Source organism: Nerophis lumbriciformis, linkage group LG09 (assembly GCF_033978685.3).
Source record: "Nerophis lumbriciformis linkage group LG09, RoL_Nlum_v2.1, whole genome shotgun sequence".
In the NCBI taxonomy this organism is placed as follows: domain Eukaryota; kingdom Metazoa; phylum Chordata; class Actinopteri; order Syngnathiformes; family Syngnathidae; genus Nerophis; species Nerophis lumbriciformis.
The window spans coordinates 21,375,585-21,388,368 of NC_084556.2; the positions used below are offsets into that span (position 1 = coordinate 21,375,585).

General features: G+C 38.4%; 1 protein-coding gene across 3 annotated transcripts; it reads left to right on the top strand.

The window, feature by feature from the left end:
• Positions 1–3: 3 nt before the first annotated feature.
• Positions 4–12,218, top strand: taf6 (TAF6 RNA polymerase II, TATA box binding protein (TBP)-associated factor). 3 transcript variants are annotated; one of them, XM_061962271.2, is made up of 15 exons: positions 4–201; positions 659–816; positions 3,856–3,942; positions 4,058–4,211; positions 4,312–4,368; positions 4,433–4,549; positions 4,637–4,758; positions 7,333–7,410; positions 7,493–7,594; positions 8,228–8,410; positions 10,599–10,673; positions 10,760–10,885; positions 11,011–11,184; positions 11,270–11,461; positions 11,560–12,218. In XM_061962271.2, exons 2-15 carry the CDS (start codon positions 661–663, stop codon positions 11,851–11,853), a joined length of 1,917 nt encoding a protein of 638 aa, XP_061818255.1. In that variant the 5' UTR covers positions 4–201; positions 659–660; the 3' UTR covers positions 11,854–12,218. The 3 variants fall into 3 exon arrangements, with proteins under 3 accessions (XP_061818255.1, XP_061818256.1, XP_061818257.1); XM_061962272.2 differs by having other exon boundaries at positions 11,563–12,218; XM_061962273.2 differs by having other exon boundaries at positions 4,433–4,543; positions 11,560–12,217.
• The last annotated feature ends 566 nt before the right edge of the window (positions 12,219–12,784 follow it).

Below are 12,784 nucleotides of genomic sequence, written 5' to 3' on the forward strand. Positions count from 1 at the left end.
TTAGCGACGGAACGCAAGTGCTCAATCCCGTACAGAAGTTCCTGTTGCTAGCCGCCATCCACTCAGTTGTTTTTTTTTTTTATTGAAAATGGAATACAGCGGGAAAAGTTAGCTTCGATAAATATGAATCGTCGGATATCTCGTCAGTGAGCACTCGTAGTCGTCACTGCTTATCCACTGAAAGGAGGAAGCTTGGTGCAGGTAACATGCAAAAGCGTCCACAGAAGCTAACTGACTTAGCATCCAGGCTAACACACTAACGCATATTTAGTGAGACTACTGTCTCTCAATTACAAACATACACACATTAAGAGCAATCAGTCAGGCTCATTTTTGCTTTGGTTATAGAGTTGTGTTTGTATAGTTACGTAGTTTGGATTTGTTGTAATGTGCCATGACTGAGTCGGTAGTTTGTTGTTTTGCAATTGCCCCGCCTTTAGATGACAGAACTAGTTTAAAGGTTGAATACCACTGTTTGTTTAAGTTGGCGTAAATGTTTTTATTCAAACTAATATATATTAATGGAAAATTGTATCATGATCAAGTCTTGATTAAATTACCTCACTCCTTCTACCCAAATCCATGTATATATTGTATCTCTAGATGGAGTCTGTAAATCACTGTGACATATTATATTAACAGACTTGTGTTTTGTTAGCCATGGCAGAAGAAAGGCGTCAGAAGCAGTGTTCGGTGGTCCTCCCTACAGAGTCCATGAAGGCGATGGCAGAGTCAGTGGGAGTGGGCCAGCTACAAGAGGACAGCTGCACAGCCCTAAGTGAAGAAGTCAGTTACAGAATTAAAGAAATAACACAGGTAACGCACACAGATTTGGAGGAAAATGCCCTAACTGTATTCAAGGGGCCCTATTATACAAAACCAATTGTTCTTGTTACCTGCTGTTGTGTATTTGGGATTTGCATAAGTCCCGAAAACTTGAAATCAAACAGCGGAGGCATTGCGGAGACGTTTATAAAATGATCTTTGAGTTTGAAATTTGCACAATCTGTGGCATCACTAGTTGGAGAAAAACGTCAACGAATTATTCATATTTGGTATAAATTTACCCAGAGTGCCTTGCCTGTGTCTGCCATTGTAGTCCGCACTGTAGTCAATAAGCTCCTTTTTTGGTATTCTCTTGTTGTGGGTTAGGCTGGGTCGTGCATAGACATACATTCTCCTCTGCTGCCATTTCTAATACAATGTAGTGTATAAGTCGAACTTATATCTGTTAGTTCAGTGGTCCCCAACCTTTTTGTAGCTGCGGACCGGTCAACGCTTGAAAATGTGTCCCACGGACCGGGGGGGTTATGTTATGTTTTTTTTTGTCATAAAGAAATACAATCGTGTGTGCTTACGGACTGTATTCCTGCAGACTGTATTTATCTATATTGATATATAATGTATATATTGTGTTTTTTATGTTGATTTAATAAATAAATTTAAAAAATATATATATTTTTTTTTTTTTCTTGTGCGGCCCGGTACCAATCTGTCTGCAGTGGTTGGGGACCACTGTGTTAGTTGACTCGCTATGAAAGCGCTAAAACTACAAGAAAGATGGCGTGAAGAAGACGTAGTCGAAGTGGAGGCACGTGAATAAGATCCTTCTGCACAACTGCACTTTTAGAAGGAATGGTCAGAAAACAGCTTAAAGATGGTCTGTAAAACAATCTATGCAAAATTTTGCCCGAAGAACCACCATTACCGGTACATGTTATGTAGCCCACAAGGAATTATTTTAATTATAGAAAAAAAAATCATAATATGACCCCTTTAATAGTACAGTATTGTACAGTGTGAGAAATTCAGTCACATTTGCAACTAAAATTAGGCAGTGCGAGTATTGAGAAAAAAAGGAACACACGTGCAAATACAGATTTGACCCTTTAATTAGCGTATTGCTCCTGAAATAAATTCATCCAAATTTGATCAAACTAGAGTATCATTTTCAGGCATCTGTATAATATGTTTAAAATAAACTTAAACCATAACAGTTAACAAAATGGGCAATTGATTGACGCGGAGGTGTCACTGATCACTCTCTGTCAGGTGTGTGTGCGCGCGCATGCCTGCCTCCCTCCCTCCTGCGCCTCAGCGCCATGCACTTAGAGAAGCCCAGCAGTCGATGTAGCGGGGCTGTGTGTGAGCTCCAAGTCTTGCAATACGCAACAAAACAACTTAGTTGGAGGAACTGGTCAAAAAATACATGTTTTTTTTACCGCCTTATAACTTGACACAAACTGCATTGCGAGGAGGCTCGGGTGTAATATTGAACAACAAATCAATGATTGAAATGACAATCTTGCCGTCCAAATAATACCCGATTGTTGACAAGAACATACAGCCATGGAAGCACATTCAATCTATTCATTAAGCAGACATGTCACTAGGCAACAGGCACCGCCTTTCAAAAGGCACACGCAGACACTGAGACTTACCTGTGTAACAAACAATTTAAGTAACAAATTAATTACTTTAACTAGTAATTAAATACATTTATTAAAGAGTAATTTAGTTAGTAATTCAATTACTTTTATGGTAAAGTAACGAGTAACTATAATTAATGACTTTTTAAAAGTAATTTTCAAAACACAGCCTGTCACACAGCATCATGACGCAGTTAGCAGGTTGCTGTTCCTGGCTAAAATATTTGTGTGTATGTCCTCTAATAATGTTTACCGGTACCTATAAAAACACCATTGTTAAAGGTAAATTATTTTCATGTTGCTGCTGACGTTTAAACATGTCTTTTTATACCAGTGCACTTTATTTCACATTTTTTTCTTTTCTGTTTTTGTTAGCTGAAGAATTGTGCACAGCTAAATGTTTGTTAAAGAAGATTGGAGATTATATTTGACTTGTATTATATTATTTCCAAAGCGTTTTCTTTTTTCTTATCTCAAGACATCTCTGTTGGGATCCCATTATACAAAACCTACTTTTCTTACTTGTTGGTTCATGTCTTTGTGTATTTGGGATCCTCATCAGTCATGAAAATGTAAAATCAAGGCATGGCGGAGATATTTAGTTACGTCAATGTATATTTCCCATTTATGGGTTAGTTTATGGGCCGAACTATATCGGGATATTAGTTTTGGTCCTTATTGCGCAGCCCTACGCTCGTGTTAGCGACAGTGCTAGCACAGTGTAGGGATGTTCTCTGTCTTTAATTGAGTGTTGCAAGAAGCCTTATGATGGCATTGTGTTTATATGTATGAGTGCACTTGTGTACATTGTTTGAGTGTTAATAATAAAATTGTGATGTTTAGGACTTTTAATTTTGCTACAAAAGAAATTATGTGCTACTTTTTTTTTTCATTTAGTAGCACCAGTGCTATTAGTGGAAAAGCTAAGTGTACAGCAACATTTAAGTGAAGCTTCATGTTAGGGCAGAGGTCTGCAACATTTACTATCAAGAGACAATTTGCCTCATCTTCCACAAAAGAAAATTGGTAAAGAGCCGCAAAACGTAACACAGCATAAACATTTTTAAGTTTTCATCTTTTAAATTTTTTTTTTTTACAGGAAAACCAAACCGTCAATGTGAAATTTAACTATTTTTCCATTTCTCATTTCTTTTTTGGCAAGGATTTATGGTTGCACACTAGAGAAGCTGAACTGAAAACACAGGCTTCCATGCTCTTTTTCTTGTCATCCTTGCGCCTTCGAACTCAGCCTGTGCGCGTTCACAGCCTCACAGGTAGTCGGAAATGATAGAACTCTTTAAAAAACAAAAGAAGCAGAAGAGATGCGGGTGGCTCCAGAACTGTGGGTTGCAGATTCCTGTGTTAGGCTGTTTGCTCATATCATGTGCTGCTTCTTAGTTCTTGTCCATTTGTTTTCTTTTTAAAGGATGCTCTCAAATTCATGCATCATGGAAAGAGACGTAAACTAACCACCATTGACATTGATAATGCCCTCAAACTTAAAAATGTGGAGGTAAGACAGAACATTTTCTTATATTATTGTATTAACAAAGCATTGCATACAGTATTTTCTGAAGGAAACCTGACCACTTATGGTAAGTTACTTTAGTACGTTTCTCTTTTTGTAGCCCGTGTATGGATTCCAGTCGCAAGAGTTTATCCCATTTCGTTTTGCCAGTGGTGGTGGAAGAGAACTTCATTTCTATGAGGAGAAGGAAGTGGACCTTAGTGACATTATTAACACACCACTGCCTAGAGTTCCACTAGATGTGTCATTAAAAGGTACACATGTTGTTTGTACTGAATGCTATTCTAATGCATGAATCATTGTAAGGTTTAATTGAATGTTCGCAATTGTCACATCTTTCTGCTTTTCTCTCAGCCCACTGGTTAAGTATTGAAGGGATTCAACCTTCCATTCCTGAAAATCCACCACCAGGTATGACTATTTACAAAGTTGCTGTCATGGAACACAACTTGTAATTTAAATGTACTCTTTGCAGCTCCAAAAGAGCAACAAAAGGCTGAATCTACAGAGCCCCTCAAAGTTGTCAAACCTGGCCAAGAGGAGGAGGGTACAATTCAAGGCAAGAGTCAAGGGGCAACAGCTGATGGTAAAGGTCATTATCTACGGTAGTTTAAGTTGCAAACCTTCTAAAAACCTTCCCAGTAATTATCTTTATTCATCTTCCATGTGTTTGTTTTAGGAAAAGAGAAAGGTCCAATAAGGCTGAAACCTCGCAGTACCCATGAGCTTTCTGTGGAACAGCAACTCTACTACAAGGAGATTACTGAAGCATGTGTCGGCTCCTGTGAAGCCAAGAGAGCTGTATGTAATTTATGTGCATATAAATGTGTCCCTAAAGTCGGTTTATAATTTAACACCTTCATTATAGAAATTGATAAATAAATAAATATATGGAAATTACTGCAAAATGAGGAATATATATAAAATAATTTGCTTCATTGAATACACTTCTATATAGTTTAAGTTATACTTTAATGTATTCCACAATGAAGAAATGATGTGGTTGCATTGCGGATTTTTACATACAGTGACAAAAGTAAAACGTAATGAAAAACTAAACATGAGTAAATAATAATACATATTGCACACTAACGATTGAAGTGTGTATCAATAAATAATACAGGGTTTCTGCCGGTCATTAAAAAGTCAAGCGTAAATTACGGCCTTAAATGGTATTGAAAAGCATTTAATTCGATGTCTAGAGGCATTAAAAATGTAACACAATTCTAGGACTGGGCCCGTACTTCAATCAATCAAATACACCAATCAGTGAAACGATAAATACAAATTAACTTAATAACCTTGCGGTCATCGATAAATTGCTTTGTCTGTGTCTTTCTTTTCTTCGTCTCTGGCTTTCAAACTGGATACAAGAGGTCTTTTAAGGTACGAAATTGTAGAAACTGCTGCCTCTATAGCGGACACTGCTGGACAGCAAAATCGAATCGTCTGGGAGGACAAACTTTGCCATTCTTTGGTCACTGTAGGCGCGTGGTTCTTAACTGTAACACCATAATCATGTTGATGAAAAAAGTGCTTGTTTCATACACGACTAACGTAATTGTTTTCATTCATCTCCAGGTCAACACACATTAGCTAACTTGGCTAAATTAGTAACTTTTGTGAGTGACGCAGGTACCTCAAGTGACCTACGGTGGCCTAAGATAGACTACCAAAGCAATTCTCACAACAGACCAACACTCTTTATTTACTTACATTCCCATAGATAAATTAGATAAATAAATTAGAGTTCCTTCAGCTGCCTGACATTTTATACATAGCTTGCTGTTTACTGGACCAATTTTAAACAACTATGAGTGTGTAAATACAATCTGTCCAAGATGTTAAATTGACTAAGCCTATTTTTAATGCATCTAAAGGGCTTATTGGCATTCTTCCTAATAGCATACCATGACATGTTTTTTTCTAAAATGCTAAAATCAATCATCCATTTCCAAACACATGCATCATTTGCAGTCCTAGTATGATGTTCATTTATTATTCCATAAAACCTTTTAACATTTTTTTTAACCGTTTCCGATTAAAAAACATATCCTCTAGTGTATGGCTATTATAAGGTTATTTTTAGAGTATATGCATTTTTCAGCTGATTTCAAAGAGACACAATTTTAAAAAATGACTTCTGGGTATATTATATTGATCAACTAATTCATAATTGGATGTTTATTTTGAGAGCTTTGTGGTCGGAATTGAGAAACTCCCATTGACTCCATTGTTAGCTGACTTTTGCTAGCGTTTATGACTTAGAATGCATCAAACAAAAAAACGTGTTCTTGTCTTACAAAAGGGATTGTGAATGATAGGCAAAACTCCAAAAAAGTGCAGTTTCCCTCTTAATAATATTGATTCAAAGTACAGTGTGATGATTGACAGATAGAACATTTTAAGTGGCTATTGTCTACGGCTGGTGTACAAAGTCAGAACACCGGATGCTTGGAATGCCACATCCTGTGATGTGGCATTCCCATGTGCTGATGGTGTGGCAAAAGCGAGAAAATGAATACATGTTGGTGAAAAATGGGAAACTGTAAATTTCATCAAAATGTAGCTGGCTGTCTAACTTTTCAAAACTTGGTTAAAGCCTGTCGATTGTAAACCCACAGAGACATGCTGGAGCGGGTGCAAAAAGACCTCTAAACTTTACTCAATTGGCATCAATACGGTAAAATCACACGTGCTATTATTTCACCACAACTGTGAGCTGATGCTACCCCTACAGAAAAATAAATGTAAATAGATTCTCAGACTAAACAATCTTGTGAGCCAATTCTACGGTAATTCAGTAAAGAGTAAGAGTTATTGTTAACTTTTAAACTATTCAAGATTATAATTGTCAAATTCTTACAATTGTATGGATGAAGACAGAAAACATTTTTTAAGTGGCATTAAAAGCATTAAATTAGATTTGCTGATACCTGTAAAAAAACAAAAAAACCTTGTAATACACAAGAACACCATCTTAAAACCCATATTGCACACCAAGAAATGGCAGATTGGCAGTACCATTAGTTGCAAGAAACCCATCAAGTAATGTCTTAATTAGATTTTTTTACCATGTTTGCTGTGGTGTAGCCTCAACGGTGTCAATGGCAGTAATAACCTTTCTCTGCAGATGATGCCCATATCTTTGTTCGATACGTTATTGGACCATCCTTTTCAATCTGCTATTCTGGAAGTGTTTGATATACACATGCAATGTAAAATGTTGATAACCACTGAGCATGTCTTATAAATGGCTTTTGTAATTCACATTCTAAATTGTAGAGACTTTGTGGACACCCTAAATCTTTACAATGCATTCTTTGAAAGGAAATCAGAATTTTAAGTGTCTGTCTCTGTTTTTTGTTTATCCAGGAAGCCTTGCAAAGTATTGCCACAGACCCAGGACTGTATCAGATGCTTCCAAGATTCAGCACCTTCATTTCGGAAGGAGTAAGCGTCTTTTAAAGCACCTCTCAATGAATTTCTGATATTCTTCTACATTAAATGTTCTGACCTCTTGCTCTGTTGGCAGGTTCGTGTCAATGTGGTGCAAAACAACTTGGCACTCCTGATTTACCTCATGCGGATGGTCAAAGCGCTAATGGACAACCCCACTTTATATTTGGAGAAATATGTGAGTGGAATCATTCAGTATTGGTTAGAAAGTAAAATATAAAATGAGTTGAGTTTGAGTTTATTTCGAACATGCATACAGCATGATACATCACAATTTCCAGTTTCTCTTTTCAACATGTTCGAAAAGGAGTAGGAAGAAGCAGAGCTTATTTAATCCTACCCCTTTTCTTTTACATAACAGTTGCTAAAACTTTTGTTCGCTCCCTGTTCTCAATTTATTCACAATATAATCCAGGAGTAATCACAATAAAAATAAATAAATAAATGAATAATACTCGGTGAAGTAAGTTACATTTCATATGGTGAGATGAGTAAGATTATTTTGAAAATGAACGGGTAGATAGATGAAATAAAGTCAGAATGTTTATCATGGTTCTTCTTCTTTGTACTTTGTAAACACCTTAAAGTTTGAAGAGTTTCTTGAAGTGGATCATATTAGTACATTGTTTGGTTGTTTTGCTTAATCCATTCCATAATTTAATTCCACATACAGATATACTGAAGGTCTTAAGTGTTGTACGTGCATACAAATGTAAGATTATATTTCTCCTCTTTTTTTGAGAAGAATTGTTGTATATGAAAAAATTGTTTTAATACTATACGGGGTACATTTGTTTTCTATATTTTGTAGTTGCATGAGCTGATCCCAGCTGTGGTTACGTGCATTGTGAGCAAGCAGCTATGCTTGAGACCAGATGTTGACAACCACTGGGCTTTACGTGACTTTGCTGCTCGCCTCATGGCACAGAGTTGTAAAACCTTCAGCACCACTACCAACAACATCCAGTCTCGCATCACCAAAACGTTCACTAAGGTGAGTTCTGTTTTGTTTACCAAGATTTTGAAACCACATATTAATCATCTGGTTTGAAATGTGTATTTAGAACACAAACCTTGCTGCACACTTATATATTTCCTCAAAGAGTGGTCTCTCCAGTAATGTCTAATTTGTCATCATCATTTGTGCATAAACGCCACTCCTTAAAAAACGACAAATTCTACCTCCCACCCCTTTAAAACATTTGTAGTGTCTCTAATTACCTTACTCTGGCTAATATCACCATTTACTGCAGTTTACTTGAGCACAGCCCATCCATTTAAAGGCAGACATGACATCTGTAAATCTGAAATAGGCAATATTTATCTTCGACAAATAATAAAACAAAAATAATAAAGTATTGGAGCCTTGAGTATTGGTCGATAAATTGAATGATGTGGACAATGGATACTTTCTAATACACTTCTGTCTTGGAGACTTTGTATCTAGTAATAAGCAACTGAAATTATTTGATACTTATTTATATTGACAAATGTGGTGTTCTAAACTGCAATAGTGTTCAATTAAGCCAGTGCTTCTCAAATATTTGCTATTACAGACACATTGAAGAGACTTCTGTGTTAAGGATTACATACACTATATTGCCAAAAGTATTTGGCCACCTGCCTTGACTCACATATGAATTTGAAGTGCCATCCCATTCCTAATCCATTGGGTTCAATATGATGTCGGTCCACCTTTTGCAGCTATTACAGCTTTAACTCTTCTGAAAAGGCTGTCCACAAGGTTGCGGAGTGTGTTTATAGGAATATTTCGACCATTCTTCCAAAAGCGCATTGGGGAGGTCACACTGATGATGGTCGAGAAGGCCTGGCTCTCAGTCTCCGTTCTAATTCATCCCAAAGGTGTTCTATCGGGTTCAGATCAGGACTCTGTGCAGGCCAGTCAAGTTCATCCACACCAGGCTCTGTCATCCATGTCTTTATGGACCTTGCTTTGTGCACTGGTGCACAGTCATGTTGGAAGAGGAAGGGGCCCGCTCCTAACTGTTCCCACAAGGTTGGGAGCATGGAATTGTCCAAAATGTTTTTGTATCCTGGAGCATTCAAAGTTCCTTTCACTGGAACAAAGGGGCCAAGCCCAACTCCTGAAAAACAACCCAATACCATAATTCCTCCCCGACCAAATTTTACACTCTGCACAATGCAGTTCGAAATGTACCGTTCTCCTGTTAACCTCCAAACTCAGACTCGTCCATCAGATTGCCAGATGGAAAAGCGTGATTCATCACTCCAGAGAACATATCTCCACTGCTCTAGAGTCCAGTGGCGACGTACTTTACACCACTGCATTCGACACTTTGTATTGGACTTGGTGATGTATGGTTTAGATGCAGCTGCTCGGCCATGGAAACCCATTCCATGAAGCTCACTGCGTACTGTACGTGGGCTAATTGGAAGGTCACATGAAGTTTGGAGCTCTGTAGCAACTGATGTGCAGAAAGTGGGCGGCCTCTCTGTCAGTTTACGTGGCCTACCACTTTGTGGCTGAGTTGCTGTTGTTCCCAAACTCTTCCATTTTCTTATAATAAACCCGACAGTTGACTTTGGAATATTTAGGAGCAAGGAAATTTCACGACTGGATTTATTGCACAGGTGGCATCTTATGACAGTTCCACACTGGAAATCAATGAGCTCCTGAGAGCGGCCCATTCTTTCAGAAACGTTTGTAGAAACAGTCTCCATGCCTAAGTGCTTGATTTTATACACCTGTGGCCGGGCCAAGTGATTAGGACACCTGATTCTGATAATTTGGATTGGTGGTCAAATACTTTTGACAATATAGTGTATGGCGGTATGTTCTCACATACCGTACATACCTCTTTCTAAAATATACCGGTATAATTCTGTAAAATATACCGCCCAGCCCTATGCAGGATTGCCTGTATTAAAGCGCATAAATGGGAAAATTCGGATGCAAATCGATATAATTCGATACTTGCTTCTTTTTTTTTTGCTGATAGCAGACTAATATTGCTTTGTAACACAGCAAATAAAAATGCATGCATCTAATTGATGGCCTTCCCTTTGATAAATACCTTACACTTACAAGAAATACCTGCTGCTTTCTGCAATTGAGTAAATAAACTCCTCTGTGGTCAGAATTTAGATAATGCGCTGTTGGATCAGTCAAAGTGTCTATTTAACTTGGTTTGTTTTCTCAGAGTTGGTTGGATGACAAAACCCAGTGGACCACACGATACGGCTGCATTGCCGGGCTTGCTGAACTGGGACCTGATGTGAGTTTCAATCTGGATTCCTGGTTGGGTTCCTGGATCCGTTGCTCTCCTCCATCAGTACAGTTTTTTGACTTGTGTCCCTGCAGGTGATAAAGACTCTGATCCTTCCTCGGCTTACTGTAGAGGGCGCTCGCATAAAAGCGGTGATGGAAGGGCCTGTGATCTCCAACATTGATAAGATTGGAGCAGACCACGTTCAAAGTCTTTTACTGGTAAGAATAGGGCTTCTGGGTTTTAGATTGGAGACTTTTAAGGTCACTCAGATTCTAAAGCATCAGTTTTTAGAGGGGATGTGTATGTATACAATGAAAAACTGTGTTTTGTTTGGTTTCCAAAGAAACATTGTGCCAGTGTCATTGCCAAGATAAGACCTCCACCCGACAATTTGGAACAATATCGGACAGACTACGGTTACCTTGCGCCCATGCTTTGCTCTCACGTAATAAAGGCTCGGACCCAAGCTGCCATGCAGGCCCAGCAAGTCAATAGAACCACATTAACAATAACACAGGTACATTGACACTCAATTATTATTATTGATTATGGAGGCTCTCTCTCTCTTCAGTGACATATTTATTATTGTGGGTCTCTTGCAGCCTCGTCCAACCCTCTCTGTCTCTCAAAGTGGACTTAGTGGATCGACAGGGCCTCGCACTCCGAGCATCATTAAGGTTCCAAGTTCTCTTGCCCTTATGTCGCCAAGACCGGGGACTCCATCGCAGCCATCCCCCCCAGCAACTAAGTATATTGTTATGGGAACAAGTGCAGGGGCCGCCTCAACACAGCAGGTACTATGAAGTTTATGGCGACCGGGTTGTTTTCAATAGGCTTTAGGCGCATAAACACAAATTCTCCTATTTAAGAATGCATATGTATCTGTATCCAGCAGGTTATCACTATCAGCTCTTCCCAATCAGCCTCAACGGTTACCAGCACTGTACCCAGCGCCACTTCCACCTTGCAGCCCATGGTAAAACTGGAACCTGGCGGCGGGCCCGTACTTCCAAGTTCACGACCCATGCAGAAATACATTGTGGTGTCACTGCCCCCGTCCGCCTCCTCCTCCATGGAGAACAAGAGCTCTGTAATCCCAACCCCCCTTTCCTCAACACAACTTGAAAGTAGCCTGAAGACGGACCGATCGGACTCTCCCAGTGCAAGTACACAGTCACCACACTGACACTTAGCACAAGGGATGAACACACACAAACATTAGTTTCAGCTAAAACAAAAACACAAATGGCAGATAGTTGGATGAAATGTGTAAATGTATTAATGCCCAACAGTGAGGTAATCAGTGGCATTTGTAATGTTGACTCAAACTGATGTCATGTTCCTTTTTCTACTTCAAAAAATAAATTTGACTTTGTATTTCTATTTACTGTTTTTGGATGTGTGGTTATATCACTGTTGTCATTTTTCAACTTCAACATGTTGAATACTAGTTTTTTGACGATGTCTAAAGTTTACTTAAACAAAGTCAAGGCCAACTGACATTTACAATTTTTAATACTTCACCGGTATATGGACTTTGCCCTTTGAAGACATGGGAAACATTTATCATTCATTAAATCAATGTTCATTTACATCTTATTTGACTTAAATGTTCCTTGTTAAACCAGCTTGGCATGGTCATCATTTTTCTATTAGCCCAGAGTAAGGATTCAAACATGTTTTACAAATGGCTGATCTCCAGTAAGTTTAGTTTACTACTGCAAAAATTAACTTCAATTCACCATGACAACCTGTGACAAAAGCGAACTGTTGAGACATAAAGAGACTGATGGGTGTGAGAGTGGCCCATCACAAGTAAACACATATAATTTATATACATATTACAATAGGAATGTACTGTGATGTGAACAACCAACCCCAACTGGATTGTTTTACTAGCTCAAGGCAAACAAAGTAGTTGGCTAGCTAATAACGATCCAAACAACACTTATTAAGGGTAACAATTGTTTTGTTATGTATCCATTGGGTGAAGGCTTAGAAGACATACAGAGGAGCTGTATATTTGCAGTTTGATATGAAAAAAAAAAAGTACTGCTTGAGACACAACTATGTAGGTGAGCTCTGATCCTAATTCTGCGAATTAGAGACAGGTGGAG